This window comes from Danio rerio, chromosome 16, assembly GCF_052040795.2.
Source record: "Danio rerio strain M-AB ecotype USA chromosome 16, GRCz13ab, whole genome shotgun sequence".
Classification (NCBI taxonomy): Eukaryota; Metazoa; Chordata; class Actinopteri; order Cypriniformes; family Danionidae; genus Danio; species Danio rerio.
In genome coordinates, this window is record NC_141036.1 from 53398939 (window position 1) to 53420223 (window position 21285).

Below are 21285 nucleotides of genomic sequence, written 5' to 3' on the forward strand. Positions count from 1 at the left end.
CCAAAACGCAACAGGTGGACAAATCTAAGCTTGTTTTTATTAAAACAAATATAAATATGCAAATAATAAACAATACTGCTAATATTAATAACATTATACAAATGGAAATTGTCATGAATAAACTGAAAACGCTCCCTGAAATGTAGGCATGCAGTGGTTTTTATATTTATGTAGAAAAATACAAATTTTGTAACATTTTAATCCTTTAATTCTTTTCATAAGTATAGATCTTTGTGTATTGCTGTACATTATGTCTGTATTAAGCAATGTGTAAGCATTTAAGGCACACGACTAACACACTCTGCTCTGGACTTTAGACCTGCTTTCAGCTGGTCAATTGCGCACTTTATTTCAGTTCCTCAAATTATCAATGCACCAACATTGAGCCTTAACACACCTCCTTTATAGACTGGCACTCACATGAGTCCACAAAGTGGCGCAAATGGATTTACTATTTAAACATTGTGGCACAAAATGGGAAAATTAGGGTTGCCCTTCATGTTTGTTTTATTGACTACAATAAAATACATATAAAGTAAATTTAGAAATCACAACTTATTTTTATTTGCGTTTTCCATACTGTCCCAACTTTTTTCTGATTTGAGGTTGTACATATCCTTAAATAATATGTATATAATATTTTTTTCTTCTGGAGAAACTCATTTGTTTTATTTTAGCTGGAATAAAAGCTGTTAAAAAAACATTTTAAAGACAATATTATTAGCCCCTTAAAGCTGTATTTTTTGATAGTCTACAGAATAAACCATCATTATACAATAACTTGCCTAATTATCCTAACCTGCCTAGTAACCCTGATAAACCCAGTTAAGCCTTTAAATGTCACTTTAAGCTGTATAGAAGTGTCTTGAAAAATATCTAGTCAAATATTATTTACTGTCATCATGGCAAAGATAAAATAAATCAGTTATTAGAGATGAGTTATTAAAACTATTATGCTTAGAAATGTGTTCTTCTCTCCATTAAACAGAAATTATGGAAAGAAATAAACAGGGGGACTAATAATTCTGGCTTCAATATATATATATATATATATATATATATATATATATATATATATATATATATATATATATATATATATATATATATATATATATTTCATTTATAAGATCATGAAGACATTTTGTTAAATTCCTTCTGTAATTTCTGATTAGTGACATACATCGTTAAGAACTTAATCTGAACCAATTTAATTGGGATTTTCTCAATATTTGGCATTTTCTGAACACTAGGACTTCAGGTTTCACATAGTTTTATCTCCACCAAATACTATCTTAACATTATAATCAATTTATTCTGCTTTTCAGACGACGCATAAATCTTAATTAAAAAAACAACAACATTAATAACTGATTTTGTGATCATGGGTCACATTTCTTTGTAAATTCTATTTATTTAATATTTTCATTAAATTTTTCTTTTAAAAAGATTTAATCTGGACAAATTAATGAAATGTATGGTCAAACTTCATTTTGATGGTCCGTTTGTTGAATTTAAGTGACATTGCGTCTACATGCCGACAAATTCTCATTAGATTGTAAGTTTGGTTGGGGTTAAGGTTAATGTAAGTTTACATGTACTTGCAAAGGTTCTTATAGTCAGTTAAACACCTGCTGAAGGAGCAGTATCAACAAATATTAAGCAGACAGTCTACTTACACTCAAATGGACCATCAAAATACTACGTTACCAAATGTATTGTTTTTTCTCAATTTGTTTCTATTTTTATAAAACATATCGCATAAATAACTATTCTTTAGTCTCTTATTAAACTATGACAGCTGAAAACAAAACTGGAGGTAATTTGTGATGTCTGTAATTCAGAATTGTGCTTATGCTGACTCCAGGCTTGAGTTGCTTTCCATGTTTTGGCTCAACCAATGACGTGAGTTTAGGGGCGGAGCTCTGTCTTTAAAAGCCTGCACCACATCAGTCCAGCAGGAGTGTGTTTTCAGCCATGTTTGTGTGTGTGTGTTTTCAGCCATGTTTGTGTCGCTCAGCATGTGCAGCACGTAGAAAAGTCCATCGCTCAACTTCCTCCCTAAGGCTGTGGATGACAGACACACTGCGTCACGGCTGACCCCAGGTGAACAGCACTGCTGCCAAATATAAAAGCTCTTCCTCCAAAACACCAACTTTATTCTCGGCCGAGGTGTTTTGACAAGACTTCTGAATCCTCTTCCAACTAACCTTAACCTTTTCCCCTCCAGCAACTGCTTACCGTTGTGTGTTGTTTACCGTTCTGAGAGAATATCGACGTGAGTTTTGTTCTGAAAGTAATGTGGAGGGATCTGTAAACACACCATAACAGCCTCTGGTACAAACACATGTTAAAAATTAGGCTCTATCAATGAGAGCCGAATCAACTGTAGGAAGCAAAACCTCTGCAAACACACAAAAACAGGACGGCTTTTTCATTTATCATTTTAGATCTAGATATAATGAGGTACTGTATCATTAACTTGCAATATCCACTCACCAGCCACGTTATTAGGTACACCTGTCCAACTGATCGTTAACGCAAACTTCTAATCAGCCAATCACATGGCAGCAGCTCAATGCATTTAGGCATGTAGACATGGTCAAGACGATCTGCTGCAGTTCAAACCGAGCATCAGAATGAGGAATAAAGGGGATTTAAGTGACTTTGAACGTGGCATGGTTGTTGGTGCCAGAAGGGCTGGTCTGAGTATTTCAGAAACTGCTGATCTACTGGGATTTTCACGCACAACCACCTCTAGGGTTTACAGAGAATGCTCCGAAAAAGAGAAAATATCCAGTGAGCGGCAGTTCTGTGGGTGCAAATGCCTAGTTGATGACAGAGGAGAATGGCCAGACTGGTCAAGCTGATAGAAAGGCAACAGTAACTCAAAACAACCGAAGTCTGCAGAAGAGCATCTCTAAACACACAACACATCCAAGCTTGAGGCGGATGGGCAACAGCAGCAGAAGACCACACCGGATGCCACTCCTGTCAGCTAACAGGAAACTGAGGCTAAAATTTGCACAGGCTCACCAAAAATGGACAATAGATTAGAAAAAGATACATTGCCTGGTCTGATGATACTCGATGGCTGCATTTACACTGAAGATCTTGAGGGTCAATTGCGATTTTGTGATGGTATCTGATTTTTTTTTTGCTGACCTGCTTACATCATCATTTAAAAGTGACTCGTATCCGATCGTCTGCATTTACACAGCACACAGCAAAGGCGGAATGACCAGGAAAAAATAAGAGCTAAGAGCTTTATTATTAGCTAACAGCTAATAATAAAGAGTGCTCATTTCTCTATTCCTGTATGTAATCTGTTGACAAGCTGTTTTACTATAGTTTATGGCAGAAAGGTTCTCATTTGTCCTTCTTCTATTTTTAAATCTTTAGGCATCTTAATGTAAAGTCCATGGCGTAATTTATGCACGTGGTGTAGCTATGCACTAGATTTATATTAGTTTATATTGGTTACGTGGCGGACACTGCGCTTTCTCGCTCTCGTTAACCTGCATAAATACCTGTGCTATATGACAATATGAAAGCTGTTTAAGTCCTCGTGTATGAGATTTAAGGTTTGGGACTCTGCTGAAGTCTGTTCCGTAATGAAAGTGTCAGACGTCATTCGCTATGGTTTTTTATGACGCGCGATTGACAGGTGAAAATCCGACCTGCTTACACTGCAGACACAAGAACACAGATCCCATTCATATCAAATAAATTTACACATATGAACAAGGCTTGAATCTGATTTGAGTAAATCAGAATCCATGTGATTTGTTCCTGCTTACACGTACATGGGCCGATGTCTGCTGCGACATTCGAACGGTAAGGTCAAAACTTGACATCAACAATATGAAACCATAGATCACAGTTTACTCATCTTCTGATGGCTACTTCCAGCAGGATAATGCGCCATGTCATAAAGCGCAGATCATCTTAGACTGGTTTCTTGAACATCACAATGAGTTCACTGTACTCAAATGGCCTCCACAATCACCATATCTCGATCCAATAGAGCAGGATTTCCCAAACTTTTCAGCCCGCCACCCCCAAAATAACAATATCAGTGACTCGCGACCCCCCTTGTTCAAGATGATTATACTGTAAATATATAAATGTAGCAGACACAACTATAGGCATTCATAAACATAAGCATCACATTTAGTTAAGAATTACATTTTAATTAAAAAATATATAAAAAAATAAAGGCTGATGTTTATTTGATTTTTATACGTGTATGTGTGTATGTATGTGTGTATATATATATTTTTCTCCTTTTTTTCTCTTTCTTTTATATATGCAAGTGCATGTCTGTGTATGTCTGATATATGTCACCCTCTATGCCAAATGAATTATATTAGTTAGTAAATTATTTGAGTGCTGTTGAGATATTTAAATGAGTCATGTGACTGTAGTACTTAAAAGAGACTCTAGACGCATCTGATCATTGTTACCCTGATGAAGGCAGATCCTTGCCGAAATGTGTAGGATTTTTAAGATATAGCCATGTGAATAAGGCTTTTTAATTTTTCCACATTTTTCGAGTGCCTTGGACTAATTCCTGTTGTTGTTTTGTTGAATCCCTTACCCAAAGAGCACCGAACAAATATTTGAGTTACCCCTGAGCGCTTTTTGTTTATTTTTCTGGGTTATAAGAGTTTATTTGAGTTTTGGAAATCACCAAGCGACCCCTTGTCATTGTCCCACGGCCCCCCATGGGGTCCTGACCCCCACTTTGAGAACCACTGCAAGAGACCACCATTGGTGTGTGGTAGAACGAGGGATTTACATCATGTATGTGCATCTGACAAGTCTGCAGCAACTGTGTGATGCTATCATGTTAATATGGACCAAAACCTCTGGGGAATATTTGCAGTACCTTGTTGAATCTATGCCAAAAAGGATTAAGGCAGATCTGAAGGCAAAAAGGGGTCCATCCAACCTGGTACTAGTAAGGTGTACGGAATAAAGTGGCCAGTAAGTGCATAGAGTACATATATATATATATATATATATATATATATATATATATATATATATATATATATATATATATATATATATATATATATATATATATATATATATATATCTTTTTTTTTTTTTTTTTTCATTTTGGTGTCCAATAAGAATCATTTTCGCATTTGCTTACTTTGCCTATAAGGCCATCAGGAATCAGACTTAAGGGAAATGGCCTCAAAATAAACATTTAATCCTGGGTCATGTGAACCTAACCAGCAGCCCTTGCAGAGCTAAACTGAACATATTTACAATCCCTACAGGAATTACAGAATTTCTCTTTTCCAGTCCTGAAAATATAAAAAGTCCTTGATATTCCCCAGTGTGTATACGGAGAGGTCTTCGCTCCGCATGCTGATCTCAGACAGACAAACGGACGGCTGGACACTGACAGTCTTCAGCTGCACTGGACGCTCAGAGAAGAAACCGAGAAATTAAGCTTCGGGCACACACACTTCACCAGTCACTGACACACATCACTCCCATTCATCCATGCCGGACCACACAAATGGCTTTCTAATGACTTCGCATTATGCTCTATTAGGACGCCACACTGCAGGATCTCACTGCAATTTGCTCTCTGCGTTTGTTCTCGGAATTTTAATGTACAGTACGCATTGCAGATTTCTTTACAGAGGTCATGAACTTGTTTTTTTGACTGTTCTTTGAGGTCGTTATGTCGTTATCAAGACTTTTACTTATAAAGAAACATATTTTATGTCCTTATTTTGAACTTCTCATCTGAGCGCACTGTTTGAACAGGCACGGCGGATTATTGACTCAGAAGTAAACGCCCACAATTCTCATTGGCTAACATTTTTTGCATTTTGTCAAGAGTTCAAAAGGTCAGCAGTGCACACCAATGTCAACAGATTGTGTGTTTAACAGCCTAAATATTCCAGAGATGGACACTGCTCTGAATGCAAACAGGCCGAGTAATTGTAATTTTGTGTATTAGTGGGTGTGGTTAAAAATGATGTAGAATCAATGGGTGGAGCCAAATAGGTAGTGCTGTAGAAGCAGTGGGTGTAACTAAATAGATGTAGAATTGATGGGCGGAGCTAAATGGGAAGTGATGTAGAAGCCGCAGGTGAGGCTAAACAGACAGTAATGCAGAATTGATGGGCAGAGCTAAACAAGCATTGATGTAGAAGCATTGGGTAGGACTAAATAGCAGTCATGTTAAAAGAGGTAGGGGCAGATGGGCCGAGCTAAACTAACAGTGTCAGCAAGCAGTAGGTGTGGCCAAATAGGAATTCACGTAGAATCAAAGGTTGGAACTAATCAAGTTGTAATGTAGAAGAAGTGGGTGTGGCTAAGTAGAGAGTGATGTAAAATTGGTGGGCGGAGCTAAACTGGCAGTAATAAGCAGTAGATGTGGCCAAATAAGAAGTTATGTAGAATCAACGGGTGGAGCTAAAGGGGCTGTGATGTAGAAGCAGTGGGTGTGGCTAAATGGGCAGTGATGTAGAATCAATGGGAGGAGCTAAATGAGCAGTGATATAGAATCAATGGAAGGAGCTAATTGAGCAGTGATGTAGAATCAATGGGAGGAGCTAAATGAGCAGTGATATAGAATCAATGGAAGGAGCTAATTGAGCAGTGATGTAGAATCAATGGGAGGAGCTAAATGAGCAGTGTTGTAGAATCAATGGAAGGAGCTAATTGAGCAGTGATGTAGAATCAATGGGAGGAGCTAAATGAGCAGTGATGTAGAATCAATGGGAGGAGCTAAATGAGCAGTGATGTAGAATCAATGAAAGGAGTTAAATGAGCAGTGATGTAGAATCAATGGGAGGAGCCAAATGAGACGTGATGTAGAATCAATGGGAGGAGCTAAATGAGCAGTGATGTAGAGTCAATGGGAGGAGCTAAATGAGCAGTGATGTAGAATCAATGAAAGGAGTTAAATGAGCAGTGATGTAGAATCAATGGGAGGAGCCAAATGAGACGTGATGTAGAATCAATGGGAGGAGCTAAATAAGCAGTGATGTAGAGTCAATGGGAGTAGGCTAAATGAGCATTGATGTAGAATCAATGGGAGGAGCTAAATGGGAAGTGATGTAGAATCAATGGGAGGAGCTAAATGAGCATTGATGTAGAATCAATGGGAGGAGCTAAATGAGCAGTGATGTATAGTCAATGGGAGGAGCTAAATGAGCATTGATGTAGAATCAATGGGAGGAGCTAAATGAGCAGTAATGTAGAAGTAGGCATTGAAGTTCTTCTGTGAAGGAGGAGTTTAGACACACTATTACATAATAAAATGCTCACTCCATAACCTGTCATTTACTGAAGAGAGAGTTCTGAGAGGATGTTTTTATAGCAGAAAGACCTTCAATATGTCAAAAGAGCAAACCTATTTTGATTTCTCAGTTTATGACCCCAATTAACAAACAAGATGAGTTGAGAGCAGAAAAACAGGACTGGATATTCATGCTCATATTCGTCAATTACCAACTTTGTAATGAGGACAAAATATCAACATTTCAAGCAACTGTCGATAATGTCTGAGCACTAACGAGAATGCAGAAGGATGGAAAGTTTCCTATCAGGGATTTTGGACTGATATAAGCAAAATCTGTTTTGAAAATTTATAAGTAAAGGCTTAAAGGAGAGTACTGACAGAAATGACACCCATCACAAAGCCAAGATGGAATCCAGTGGGAAAAAAGCTGTGAAATATGCAAAGGTATTCAAATTAAACAGTGTCGTTATCTAATCAAGGGAGAATGGCTGGATGTGATTATGGATTTTTCACACTAAATGTGTAAAAACATTTATAGCTATGAATAAGAAATATTACATATTTTTATTGGTCATTTTAAAGCGGACCCAATATGCAAAAATATAGGGGTTTTGTGGCAACAGTCTGTGAATAGAGCCAGCCTCTAATGGTAAAAATTATTATTATTATTTTTTTTATAATCACACTTGATAAAAACAGTCTGCAGAAACACTCTGACTGGCATTCTCCCTTTGTAAGTGTCATCAAAGGGAAAAAGCCCCACCCATTATTAATGATCACTCCCTCATTAGCATAAACAACCCTTAGTGAGAAGCAGTCGTCCGCCATTAGAGTTTTGAATCTGCCACAATGCTGACAAATAGGCGTTTATAGCTCCACCCCGTTTTAAAAAGAGGGCTGGGAGCATGATCTCATTTAAATTTAAAGTGACAGTCACCAAATCAGCACAGCCTGGATCAAAGCCTAAAAAGGGCAGTTTCAAAAAGTTATAAAACATTATTTATGGGGTATTTGGTGCTAAAATTTGACGTGCACATCTAGGAGACTTATTTTACATCTTGTAAAAATAACCATAATAGGTCCACATTAAAACACAAACTTATTTTTATAAAATAAATAAAAACATAGTTAAACATTCATACATTCATTTTCTTTTCGGTTTAGTCCATTTATTAACCAGGGGTCGCCACAGCAGAATGAACCGCCAACTTATCCAGCATACGTTTTTCGGAACGGATGCTTTACCAGCTGCAACCCATTACTGGGAAACACACTTATTGACACAAATTCACTACGAACAATTTAGCTTACCCTATTCACCTATAACACATGTCTGTGCATGTCTGTGGACTTGTAGGGGAAACCGGAGCACCTGGAGGAAACCCATGCCAACATGGGAGAACATGCAAACTCAACATTGAAATGCCAACTGACCCAGCCAAGGCTCGACTATTTTGCTGTGAGGCGACATCACTACCCACTGCATTGCCCCATAGTTAAATATTGAATATTAAAAATTAAATGATTTAAAAAATGTATTACAACCAATATTAATAAACATGATCCTAATGCATTAATAATACTACTAATAAATATTATTTGTTTTTGTTATAGTAATAAAGTAAATGTTGTTTAAAAATTAAATATATAAAAATGAGCATGTATTATAACAACAGGGGGCGCCAATTCCACCTCATCACATCTCCTCCCATCCCCCCACCCCTCATTTTCACCTACGTCGTCGACACCAAGCCACCCCAATACTCTTCACTTTCATCCACGACAGATTCCCCAACAACACACTACCCCTTCACTTTCATCTGCGTCACAAAGATACCGCAACATGAAGTGCTTTTATAGGGCCTGTACCGGCCAGCGACACCACTGAATAGTAATAAACGTTATTATGTCTTAAAATTAAATATTAATATAAAATATTAAAAATAACCTTTAAAATTAAAGTTTATTATTAGTTATTTAAAACTGTACCATTTTTAAAAAGTCAATAAATTAATAATTAGGCCAACAAACAAACCAATAAATAAATAAATATTATTAGTTGCCATTAAAATTATCTTTATGCTATATTATAAAGATAGTTTTAAAAAGATAATTTTTAAAAGATTTTTAAAACATTTTAAATAATTTTTTAAATATTTTTTTTACTATATTTATTATCTATTATTTATGTCTGATATATAATTACAAATATATTTTAGAATAAATTTGCCCATCTATAAAGGTTATTTTGTACAATTAAAACTCAAATTAAACAAATAATAATAAAAATGATTTACTTAAGGACTAAATATACAATTAATTCCTATTTAAATATGACATCTATATGATATTAATTTACATGTAAACAAATAAAAATAAAAACAGCATTTAAAACTCTAAAAATACCATAGAAATGGTTGTAATTTGTCACAGAATTTCTGGTTACAGCCTTTTTTGGATGAGCTCAGTAATAGGGTATATGCTGAAGTATGCTAAAGAACTTTTAATTTGGCAGTAACCTGGGTTAAGTGCTTCCGGTGAACTGTATGCCATTACAAAATTGGCACGTTTAAGGTCTGTTTTCTTTAAAAATCAGCGATCTCCACTGGCTGAGTGATATCCAATATAAAGTGGGTTTTAGATTGTGCAGGAAGCACTGCATTAAATTACATTTTCCTCGCCATGTCTTTATAATATGAGCATTTTCACCCACTATATTCAATGGCGCTTCTGCGCTAGCCTGCCGATCCTGACGTGTGAGTAAACAGCTTTTTGTGTCGTTTAACGCTTGAGCAACTAAATGAATGACAAAGTCTATTTAACGAATTGTATTTTAATTACATTACAACATTGATGCTGTAAAAGGAACCGTATAAAATGGAAAAAAGTCACCATAACCGGTCAGCGAAAGTTTATCAGCATGGGAAGAAACACTAGCTCGGCATATATTGCTGTATATGGGACGTCAGCAAGAAGAGTGTTAGCAATTATTCCCAAATCTCTTTCTCTCTGACGATTAACCCTTATTCTTTGATTTTTTTCATTTCACAATGACAATCCATTTACAATGCAACACCTCCTGGCATCTGCAGAGCAGCATCTGCTTGTCTGTGGGACTCAACAATTCGGCAACCCACCAGAAAGGCTCAGGATCGGGATTTTAAGGAATCATCTGAAGACTCTTTACCTTGGCAGGATGGTAAAGAGCCGCTCCAGGTGCCGTTGTGGGTGCAGGTGCGAATCGCAGAGCTCCCGTTCTCCATCATGAATCCCGGCTGGCAGGAATATGACACGTTGTGGCCGACGGTGAAATCCTCGCCAGTTCTCAGACCGCTGGCTGGAACACCTGAATCCCCACAGCTGATCACTGTAAAAGAAGAAAATTTAATGCTTTATGGACATGTGTAGTAAATATTAGCCCCCCTTTATATTTTCTCCCCCAATTTGTGTGTTTTAAATCTGTTTTAATAACTCATTTTGCATAACTGATTTCTTTTATCTTTGCCATGATGACACCACATAATATTTGACTAGATATTTTTCAGGATACTAGTATTCAGCGTAAAGTGACATTTAAGGGCTTTAGTAGGTTAATTAGGCAAGTTAGGGTAATTAGGAAAGTCATTGTATAACAGTGGTTTGTTCTGTAGACAAAAAACAAAAAAGAAGCAAAATAAAACAAAATAAAATAGCAAAATAAAATAGCAAAATAACCAAGCAAAATAAAATAAAATAAAAATTAAAAAAACTAACAAAAAAACAATAAAACAAAATAAAAAAAATAAAAAATAAAAATTTAATTAAAAGTAAAAACAATACAATAAAAATCAAATATTAAAAAAACTAAAATTAAATTAAATTAAAAAGCAAATACAATAAAATCTAATAAAAATCAATTTAATTTAAAAGTAAATAAAATAAAATAAAATAAATTTATAAATGAAATGTAATTAAATTAAAACAAAACACAATGAAGCAAAATAAATAAATAAATAAAATTTAATAAAATAGCAAAATAAAATAAAGCAAAATAAGTTAAAATCAAATAAAATACAGTTTTTCTCAGTGGCTTTGGTGCATTTCTCGCAACCCTATTTAGATTTGCTTAACAGTTAATGCATTTCTCAAAACAATTAGTACAAACTGTAAAACCTAGTTGATAACCTGCAAAAGCAAATACTGATGTCAATGAAAGTGTTAGTGTCATCAAGATGAAAAGTCCTGACACCATTGTTCATGAACAAGATAGTCAAATGGCTTTGTCATGTTTTCATTACGGCAGTTTACTCTGGACATTTTTTCAATGCAAAAAAAGTCAGATTTTGGTGACACTGCCTGAAAATGCTCAAGACAGCAAGGCTACAGTATAGTTAGACATCACTGCATTTAATGAGGTATCTGAGTACAAGACACTGAATCTGTATCACATTTTTACTGCATTTGCTCTTCTCAATTTTAATTTATTCACATCATTGTGCAAAAGAATAAACACACCCTGATTTACAACAAACATAAACTTCCTTTGGGTAGAGCTGTGCACAACTGTAAACAATATTGCAGTACATATTGGAACTGAACCTAAACATACACAGGTCTGTAAATCATTCATGAACTTGTTCGATTTAAAAGACGATTTTGTTAAATTTTTTTTTCCTTTTTTTTAGGAAAAAAAGGTTTCATAAAAAAAAAAAAAATTTGCTTGACAGATTTTGACAACTAGTTCACCATTTTTTGTATGTAATGACTTAAGTAATGAAATGAGGACTGTTAGTTTTATATGGAGGGACTATTCAGCATTCACAAGTTTAGTTAATTATGACTGACATAACATGAGCAAATGATAATGTTATAAATAGCAGAGAGTTGTATTAAAGCAATTGATGCGTGTCCAAAAGCATTTGCAATTTGTTGGAGGGAAACTGTTATTATGATGTGCACAAATGATTAATTGTTTTGAGAAATGCATTAACTGTTGTGCAAATGTAAATAGTGTTGTGGGAAATGCACCAAAGCAACTGAGAAAAACTGTAAAATTAAAATTGAATTAAAAGTAAATAAAATAAAATATAAATTTAATTAAAAGTAAATACAATACAATAAAATCAAAACTAAAAAAATAAAATTGAATTAAAAAGTAAATAAAATAAAAATTTAATTAAAAAAGTAAATAAAATAAAATAAAAATGTAATTAAAAAGTAAATAAAATAGAATTAAAATGTTGAAAAGTAAATAAAATAAAATAAAAAATTAATTAAAAAGTAAATAAAATTAAATTAAAATTCAATTAAAAAGTAAAAAAAATGATATACAAATTAAATTAAAAAGTAAATAAAATTAAATAAAATTAAAATAAAATGTTAGAAAAATGAACTAAAAATTTAATTAAAAAGTGAATAAAATAAAATAAAATAAAACTTAAAAAGTAAATAAAATAAAACTAAATTTAAAAAGGAAATAAAATAAAAATATAAGTGCTAGCAGGAACACCTTAATCCCCACAGCTGATCACTAATAAGAGAAGAACAAATTCTTTATAGATATGTACCGTTTGTCTGTTGCTGTAAGAAGAAAATACGACATGACTAGAAAGTCTAAAAAAAAAAAACGTAAAACCTGAATCTACACGATTACAAAAAACAATCGTAAAATTGACAGTAACAAAAAAACGGCATCTGTGGCTGCCAGAATTTTACAGTATTTTATTAAAAAAAGGGTTGTTCTGAAATTTTATGAAATCACATCAACCTTTTATCAGTTTATTATTATAATTATTTTAATGACATTAGATTTTAGTGAATTTTTAATGACGTGTCAACAATAGAAAACTTGCAAATGAAAAAAATAACCCAAGATTAAAAATAAATCCAGAGCTTATAAATAAAACCGAATAAAATAGCAGAAATAGTTTATCAATTAATAAAAAAACTTTTTAGCTATATATTTAATAATAATGATCATATAAATATTGTGAAACTCTGCAGGACATGTTTAATTACAAGTTTTAATAAAAATTCAAATGATAGTCAGTAAACCGATTGTACGCTACACTATATTACAATATTTATAGTACACAATGAATGCAATAAACACATGCTGCTTGACTGAGTCACACCAGTAATGCTTTGACAGTCAAAATGTTGTTTAACTGAATATATTGTTCTGAAATGTGATTTTTCATCTGTGGCATCTTACGCCCGAGGCTTGACCATTAAACTATAAATGTGAGAGGCAGAGCTGTAACTGGAGCAACACTTTGTTTGATTTTCATTTCCTTGCAGACCATAAACATAAAAAAACAGTTTAATGATGCTGTGTGTTCAGGCTACTTGTAGAAAGCCACTTGGATAATGGTGTCTGTTTCCAGATGTATGTCAATATGTCCATAATGCTTTGTTATTCCTATTCACAAATGGTGATCAGCACACATTTTTTTTTCATTTTATTTTATTTTGATTTATTTCACTTTATTTTATTTTAATGTTTTTTTTATTAAATTAAATTAAATTAAATTAAATTTTATTCATTTATTTTCTTTTCGGCTTAGTCCCTTTATTAATCTGGGGTCGCATAAGTTATAAGAATAAGAAAATATTACTAGAATATATATATATATATATATATATATATATATATATATATATATATATATATATATATATATATATATATATATATATATATATATATATATATACACACACACACACACATACAATTACACAATGAAAGTTTGTTTTCAATACCATTTTGTTTTTAAATTTGATTTGATTTAATTTTAAGAAAATATTGCTTTATCTCACATTACTAAATGTATATTGAGTTTATAGTCTGTTTTTTTTTTGCAATTATTTCTACAATTTAAATTTTATTTTGTGTATATATGGACTTCCTTACAATTCTGACTGTAATTTCTGCAATTATGCCTTTATTATGTCCATTTACTTGGAGTTTATCATCTCACAATTCTGACTTTTTAATTTTTTTTAATTCACAATTTCATAAATCAGGCTTTATTTCAGTAGCATTTCTGACTTAATCTCACAATTTTGACTTCCCCTCAAAATTTCAGCTTTACACCAATTCTGACTTTCTAAATTGCTCATTTATTTCTGACATTTGCAAGTTTGCAGACATGCTTAACTTCCTGCCTAATATTTTTCAATTTGAGGTCACAATTTTTTTCTTCCTCTCAAAACTGTGGCTTTAATTTTTTATAAACACTATAATGACAGTTTAATTTATTAGACTTTCTAGCAAATTCAAAAATCCCCATTTAGCATGATGAATAATGCTCAATAAGACAGCAAACATGCTTTAACATCCAGATCTATTAGCCTGAATTACCATTATCTAGACTGATATGATGTCATCAGTCACATGGCATGTCAAAAATAGCCAACGACTGCCATTGATCTGACCACAATCGAATGTTAAAGTCAATGTACATGCAGTTCAATGGGGGGAGGGGCTTCTTTTTGACCAATCAATGTCAGGCAGAGGGCGTGTCTGACAGCATTCATCAATCGTGTTATTCTGAATTGACTTCACCTTCAACATCCACAGTTTATCTTGTCGCGTCTACAAAGAGCAGCACGCCGGAGCATTGAGTAATGTCATCTGAAATCCTCTGCTCATTATTTTCAGACTACTCCAACATCAATCTCGCATTATACGTCAGGCCCAGATTGATTCTGCCCGTCATTCCAACCTGCTATTACTTATACAGCGGCAGTAATAAATCTGGCTGCATTAATGAGATTTACTCAAGAGGTGAACAGCGCAACAACAAACACATGGTAAGATGGGTTGGCTAATTAGGAATGGGCGTCTTGTTATTATGGAACGCCGAATGCTGTACGAATGCCAACATTTAGAGAGAAACGCATGTCAGGGATGGGAAGGATAGATGAAAACGGTCAAACTACTTGCTCTACAAACAAGTGTTTGCATGACTATACAGACAAATCAGAATAATATAAAAAGACAAGATCAGTTTGCAACATCAACCAGCATAATGAGCTGTTTTTAAAATCTAAAAATGAATGGAAGTGAATGAGACTGGAAGTCTTGAGCCAAAACGATTCAAATGGCTGCACCTGCTTGTACGCGAAGAATAAGGTGAATAAAGCACTAGGAGTTCTGATCTAAAACACTGCCTCATTTGCATATTTAAACATAACATTTCAATAATGCAAAAACGTCAACAACTATTTATTAAATCAATCGACAAGGGAAGTATGACTATTATTTTTTTTAACCCTGTTCACACTATTGTGTTTTGTGTATTGTACTTACAGGTGCAGTTTGGCTCTCCTCCAGACCAGGTCCCGTTGGCCAGGCACTGTCGAGTGGGTGAACCGGAGAGCCGATATCCCTCCACACATGAGTAGATGATTGAGTGAGAGAAGGTGGTGCCAGAAACATGAGACACACGTCCATTAGCCGGAGTCCCAGGATTCCCACACTGAACAGCTACAAGGTGGAGACAAAAAAAAAAAAAAAGTGAATTAGAATAGATATCACATGTCCAGCTGGATCTTTCCTCAAGGTTTTTTTTTTTCTTCAATCGCTTATCTGTGAAGTTTTTTTTCCCTCTTCGCTGTCGTCTCTAGCTTGCATGGTTCAGGATCGGTAGAGCTCCCCATTGATGAATTTGCTCTTCAGTGTTTGGACTCTCAGTTATGATTTTAAACCAAACTGAACTGAGCTAAACTGACCTGAACTTAAACACTAAAAACTGAACCACTCTGTTCCAATTACTCTGACCATTTATGTGAAGCTGCTTTGACACAATGTACATTGTAAAAGCGCTATAGAAGTAAAGGTGAATTGAATTGAATAATGCAGGATTCTGTGGATTTTGCAAAATGTACACGATTATAGCTAAAGGGTGTTTCTGGTCTAATGTAGAAATTTAGAAATCAAGCAACAAGTGCTCAGGGGTAGCTTAAAAAATGTCTGTGCTCTTTGGGTCAGGCATATCATCACAATAAACAGCCAATATTTGCCAAAGGCACTCAAAAAATGTAGAAAAAAATATCTAAAAAATAACATTTTTAAAATATTTTTTTCCATAATTTTCGACTGATTTTGACAGAGTTTTGTCATTTAGTAGAACTTAAGACTTAAATAATTATTAGTGATATTATGGTATTGTTAAAAAAAAGAAAATCATCAGTTTTTCTTATTTTGTGGTTAATGTTTATATTTTTATTTTCTCTTATTTATTTATGCTTTTAAACTTTTAACTTTGAAAAGTAAAAAAAAGTGGCTTTTGTGAATATTTTAATAGTTTAAAATTATATAACGTCTGGGTTAGTGCTGTATATTACCATATATATATATATATATATATATATATATATATATATATATATATATATATATATATATATATATATATATATATATATATATATATATGCATGTGTGTACATGCATGCGTGGAATAATATACTATGAAAAAAATGTTTAAATAAATTACACAAAAAAACATATTAGAATTTTAAAGTCAAGACTACATTGGTGAAAATGACCTATTTTTTTCAAAATATTAATCACGATTTTGAGCTCACTACACTTGTTTATGCATTATTCATGGTACATAAGTTAAATTAACACATATTTTTAAGTGATAGGACTAACAAGCAAAATTTTAAGTTATGTTCAGTCAACTTAATTGTTTGAGTAAAGACAACATTACGGTTTATATTGTAGAATCCCTGCACTACACTATTAAACTACTATGCTACTATAACTGGAACCAAACTAAGAGTACAATTGTCAATATAAATATGCTTGTCATTAAAAAAAAACACCATCTACAAAAAGTCATTTAAAACTTTCAGTAAATAAATATTTTTTTCCCAAATAATCGAATCAAGTTTAATCTAAAATATAAACATTAAACTAAACTAAAAAGACACTTAGATGTGGCCTTACCTGAAATCTCCAGACTTTTATACATTTAGGCTAAATAAAATAGAAGTATGATACTACTAAATTTCACTAATGAATACTATATTCGCTCAGCAGGCACACAACATCATTAGACGTTAATATTAGGTTAGATTGAGGTCATGAAGTCAGGTGACCAAAATTCAATGTCTAGCCAGCGGCTAAAGACAATGTTATTTTGATGTCCAGTAAGAACGTCAAATTACGTTGATAGTTGGTTAATTTTAGGTTGTGTTGGAAAGTGACCAAAATCCAACGTCTGATAGATGTCACAGTGGTAATGTCAAGGTGTAACACGATTAGATGTTGATATTTGGTTGATTTTAGGTTGCTTTTAGGTTGGACATTGGACATTGACGTCGGCCTGACAATGGGTTCTGCCGTCCAACCTAAAAGCAATCTAAAATCAACCAAATATCAACATCTAATCGTGTTAAACCTTAACATTGTGTGGACGTCACCACTATGACGTTTGCATTCATTTGTATTGAGTTGTTTTCATTTCCAAATACAATTCAACGTTCCCATTACATTTGGGTATATATGACATTGGGTCTATATGACATCATGTAGAAGTTCTATGCCTGCAGGAAGCATAAAAATAATAATAATACAAGAAAATCTGTGTTTAAGTACAGCCTGATGATTCTATTTATTCAGATGATTCAGATTGATTCTGAAGAGCCCAGGAGGTTTGGTCTGTTTGTTTTAGTGAAGCTAATAGATTTCTTTCAGTTCTCTCCCGTCACGCACAGGTTGAGTGAGGTTAAATTGCACGGAGATGTTGGTGTTTGTTCGGGCTGGAAAAATCACAGGGGGGCATGATAGGATTTAATGCAAGACAAGCTGTTAGAGCAGAGCCGCGTGGCAAAAACATTCAAGCTTGAGAAATTTCCGCCTCCTGGGACCTGCACGCTAACAATCTGTAAATCTGTTTTATAGCCGAGCCTGGCGCTGGACCGCAATAACCTGTCACCCTCGAGATGACACGGACAATGCGTCAGGCTAAAAGAGCTGCAAAAAACAGCTGAATAAAAACATTTGCTCAAAAGTCTCCGGTGCAAGGTCGTCTTTTGCGTGGATTACAGAAGGCGGGAATGTCGTGACACCGGCTCAAATGTTAGACTAGGGAAAAGACTTCTCGTTTTGATGTGTGTCAGTGTGTGCTGCGCATGCATTATTCATGCCGTCTGAAGATAGAAAAAATAAATAAATAGCTACACAGGAATACTAAAAAATAACTAAAGCACATAGCAGTAATATAAGAATTAAAGTGAGTAAAAACCTCAAGTATCAAAGTGTGTCTGTAGATTTCAAGTACTGTACATATTTTTAAAGACATTTGGGCATAGCTGAATAATAGGTGTTCAGTACATGGAAATGGCCTCACTGTGAGTCTCAAACACAAGTAAATCTCAAGTTAGAGCTGCATGATTCTGGCTAAAATGAGAATCATGATTTTTTTTGCTTAAAATAAAGATCATGATTTTCTCACGATTCTGTAGATGTAAAATAAAGGTATGGTAAAAACAAGCACATGGCACAACATCGATAATAATATTATGTGTAGGTCTACTGGATTCTATAAATAATTCTATTCTACTTATAATAATTCTGATGTTGAATTATTATGTTTGAGATGTATGCTTGCAATCTGTCATATTAGACAATTTTATTCAATGGTAAAATCAGACATTTGCTATTATCAGATTATATTCAACAATATAGAGTACACTGAAAAAAATAATTCAAAGATGATTCCTTGGATTTGCTCATTTTTTTTACGTTAAGTGGTTTTAAACAATTTATTTATGCTGAATTTAAACAAACAAATTAAGTTAAACATTATTAAACTTAATGTGTTTGTTTAAATTCAACACAAATAAATTGTTTGCAACAGTTCTGCATGCAACACTTTTTTCAGTGTACTTATACTAACATTGTAAACATTTATTTTCATGCACAACTGTGAGTTCGCTATGAAAGAAAAAACACATCAAATGCTTGTCTTAATCAAAGCTCTAAAATGCGATACGATCATTTAAATGAAGTGCACACTTTCGGTTTCATTCTAACTGCTAAGAGCTTGTTCATTCTTCGCGCGCGGCTCCCAAATGATCACTCTGTGCCACAAACTGAATATTATTTACAGCTGTTTTACCTGTTACTCGCAACATATGCAGGTTCTGTTCACTAAAGTAGGTGCGCGCGTCTATCATTAAGTAGAGCGCACGCACACGCCCTCTCTGTGATAACAGCTCACGGTCAGCAGCTCACGTCACGTGTGATTTCCCGATCGCGAAAACATCATTATATTAAGACAAAAATGACATTTTTAGGGGAATTATACCTGTAAATACAGTATGTGACTCATTCAACATCATTTGGAGGTGTCAATGTCACTGAGCAACGTGTGTGAAACAATGAAAGGACTCGTGAGATGTATAGCCGCCTTTTCTTCTCACCTGAATTTGAAAATATGATTAATCGTAGAAATGCTGGATTAAGATCGTCTAGGGGGGTCGAAATGAGATTGCGACCTTTTAACGATTAATTGTGCAGCTCTATCTCAAGTAAATCTCAAAAGTGTAAAATCAAGGTGAAAAGCAGGCCAATAAGAACAAACACATGACTCTGACCAGAGGCACCCCCAAGGGCCACCCCAAAATGATTTTGCTGTCGATATTATTAATTTTAACGTTCTTTTGTAAATTCTCAATATTTTGATATATAAAATGCAGGCACTAAATTATTGTTGGTGTCACTGACATAGCTGATGCACTGCCTCTCCCTCTCAGCGCTGGTTCAACTCTAGTGAAAGCAAACTGATGCATGAGCGCAGAAAACCATTTCCGTGTGCCTCACACACTTCTGTGTCAATCCCGGTTGTTGGCCTGCACCTCAATAAAATACGCAACCGGAGTAACAGACTTTTTGGGTTGGTTCACCCAGGGTGTCACTTAAACTAGAACCGCCACTGCCCTCCCCGATCGCCATTGACAGCACACGCACACCTTCAATAGACTGTAATGGCGATTTCATATTTACCTTAAGGTACATCAATAGAAGAAGCTGTATTAACAGTATTTTGACTCAAAAAGGAATATAGATAAATGGTATTATTAGGGTCTGTATAATGAGTGTGTGAGTGTATATAGTAATGGCTTTTGTTCAGTTTGTTTATTTGTTTGTTTTATTAACTCATTAATCTTTATTAATTTTATAGATGACACATACTGTTTGCTGTACAATAACATTGTGAAAAATTACTGAAAATTTTATGTATATTTATTGGGGTGTAACGGTTCGGTACGATACAGTGGTGTCACGGTTTGGTACGTTTTCGATACAGCAAAAAAAAAGAAGAAAAAAGACAGAGGTTTTCTCTGATTTAATTTTTTAATGTATTAAAACTAACATCATAAAAGTATGATAAACAGTGATAGAGCTATACTTCCGGGGTTTCTGCTAGGCAGCAAATTAAACAAATCCTTCTTTGTACTCAAAACCAAAAATCTGCTTATAAAAAAATAAATATAATATTGTAGCAGTTAAAAAAAGAAGAAAAAAAAAACATTTAGTTTTTATATGGAACTCAGTTTCAATCAATTTTTAAGTATTTTTTTTATTTTCAGAGAGATGAGTGTCCACCTTTTCCTCAGACATCACAGATCAGCTTGATTTGACTGTCATCTGCCATTTCAGTGGATCTGAAAGCAGGAATTATCTGACTGAAATGGGCTTATGAAGGAATAATGTAACGGGGCTCTATTACATTTAACATTTTCTTAAAACCCTCATTTTTTTCTACCGATTAAGATTTCTCAATGTTTTTTTTCCACCACTCTCTTGGTAGCGATGATGGTGCGCAACGTATCTGAAGAGCGGTGGGGGCGTGTGCGTGCGTTGTGCCTAAGTGGCGGGGGTGAGTTGTGCCCAACGTACCTGATGAGGTGGGAGGGATGCGGTGGAGAGGGGTGTGCAACGTATTTAAGGACCGGGGGGAGACGTGCGATTTCCAGAAGATTCGTTTGCGGGCATCCAAGAG

General features: G+C 34.2%; 1 protein-coding gene across 3 annotated transcripts in view; it reads right to left on the bottom strand.

Moving 5' to 3' along the window:
* Positions 1-21285, bottom strand: part of csmd3a (CUB and Sushi multiple domains 3a) — a 647261-nt gene that overhangs the window by 77899 nt on the left and 548077 nt on the right. For all 3 annotated transcript variants that reach the window (XM_087287879.1, XM_087287878.1, XM_087287880.1), the window contains 2 exons: positions 15576-15752; positions 10467-10646 (listed from right to left, as the gene is read on the bottom strand). In XM_087287879.1, coding sequence (XP_087144005.1) covers positions 10467-10646; positions 15576-15752 — 357 coding nt within the window. The remainder of the gene's footprint in view (positions 1-10466; positions 10647-15575; positions 15753-21285) is intronic.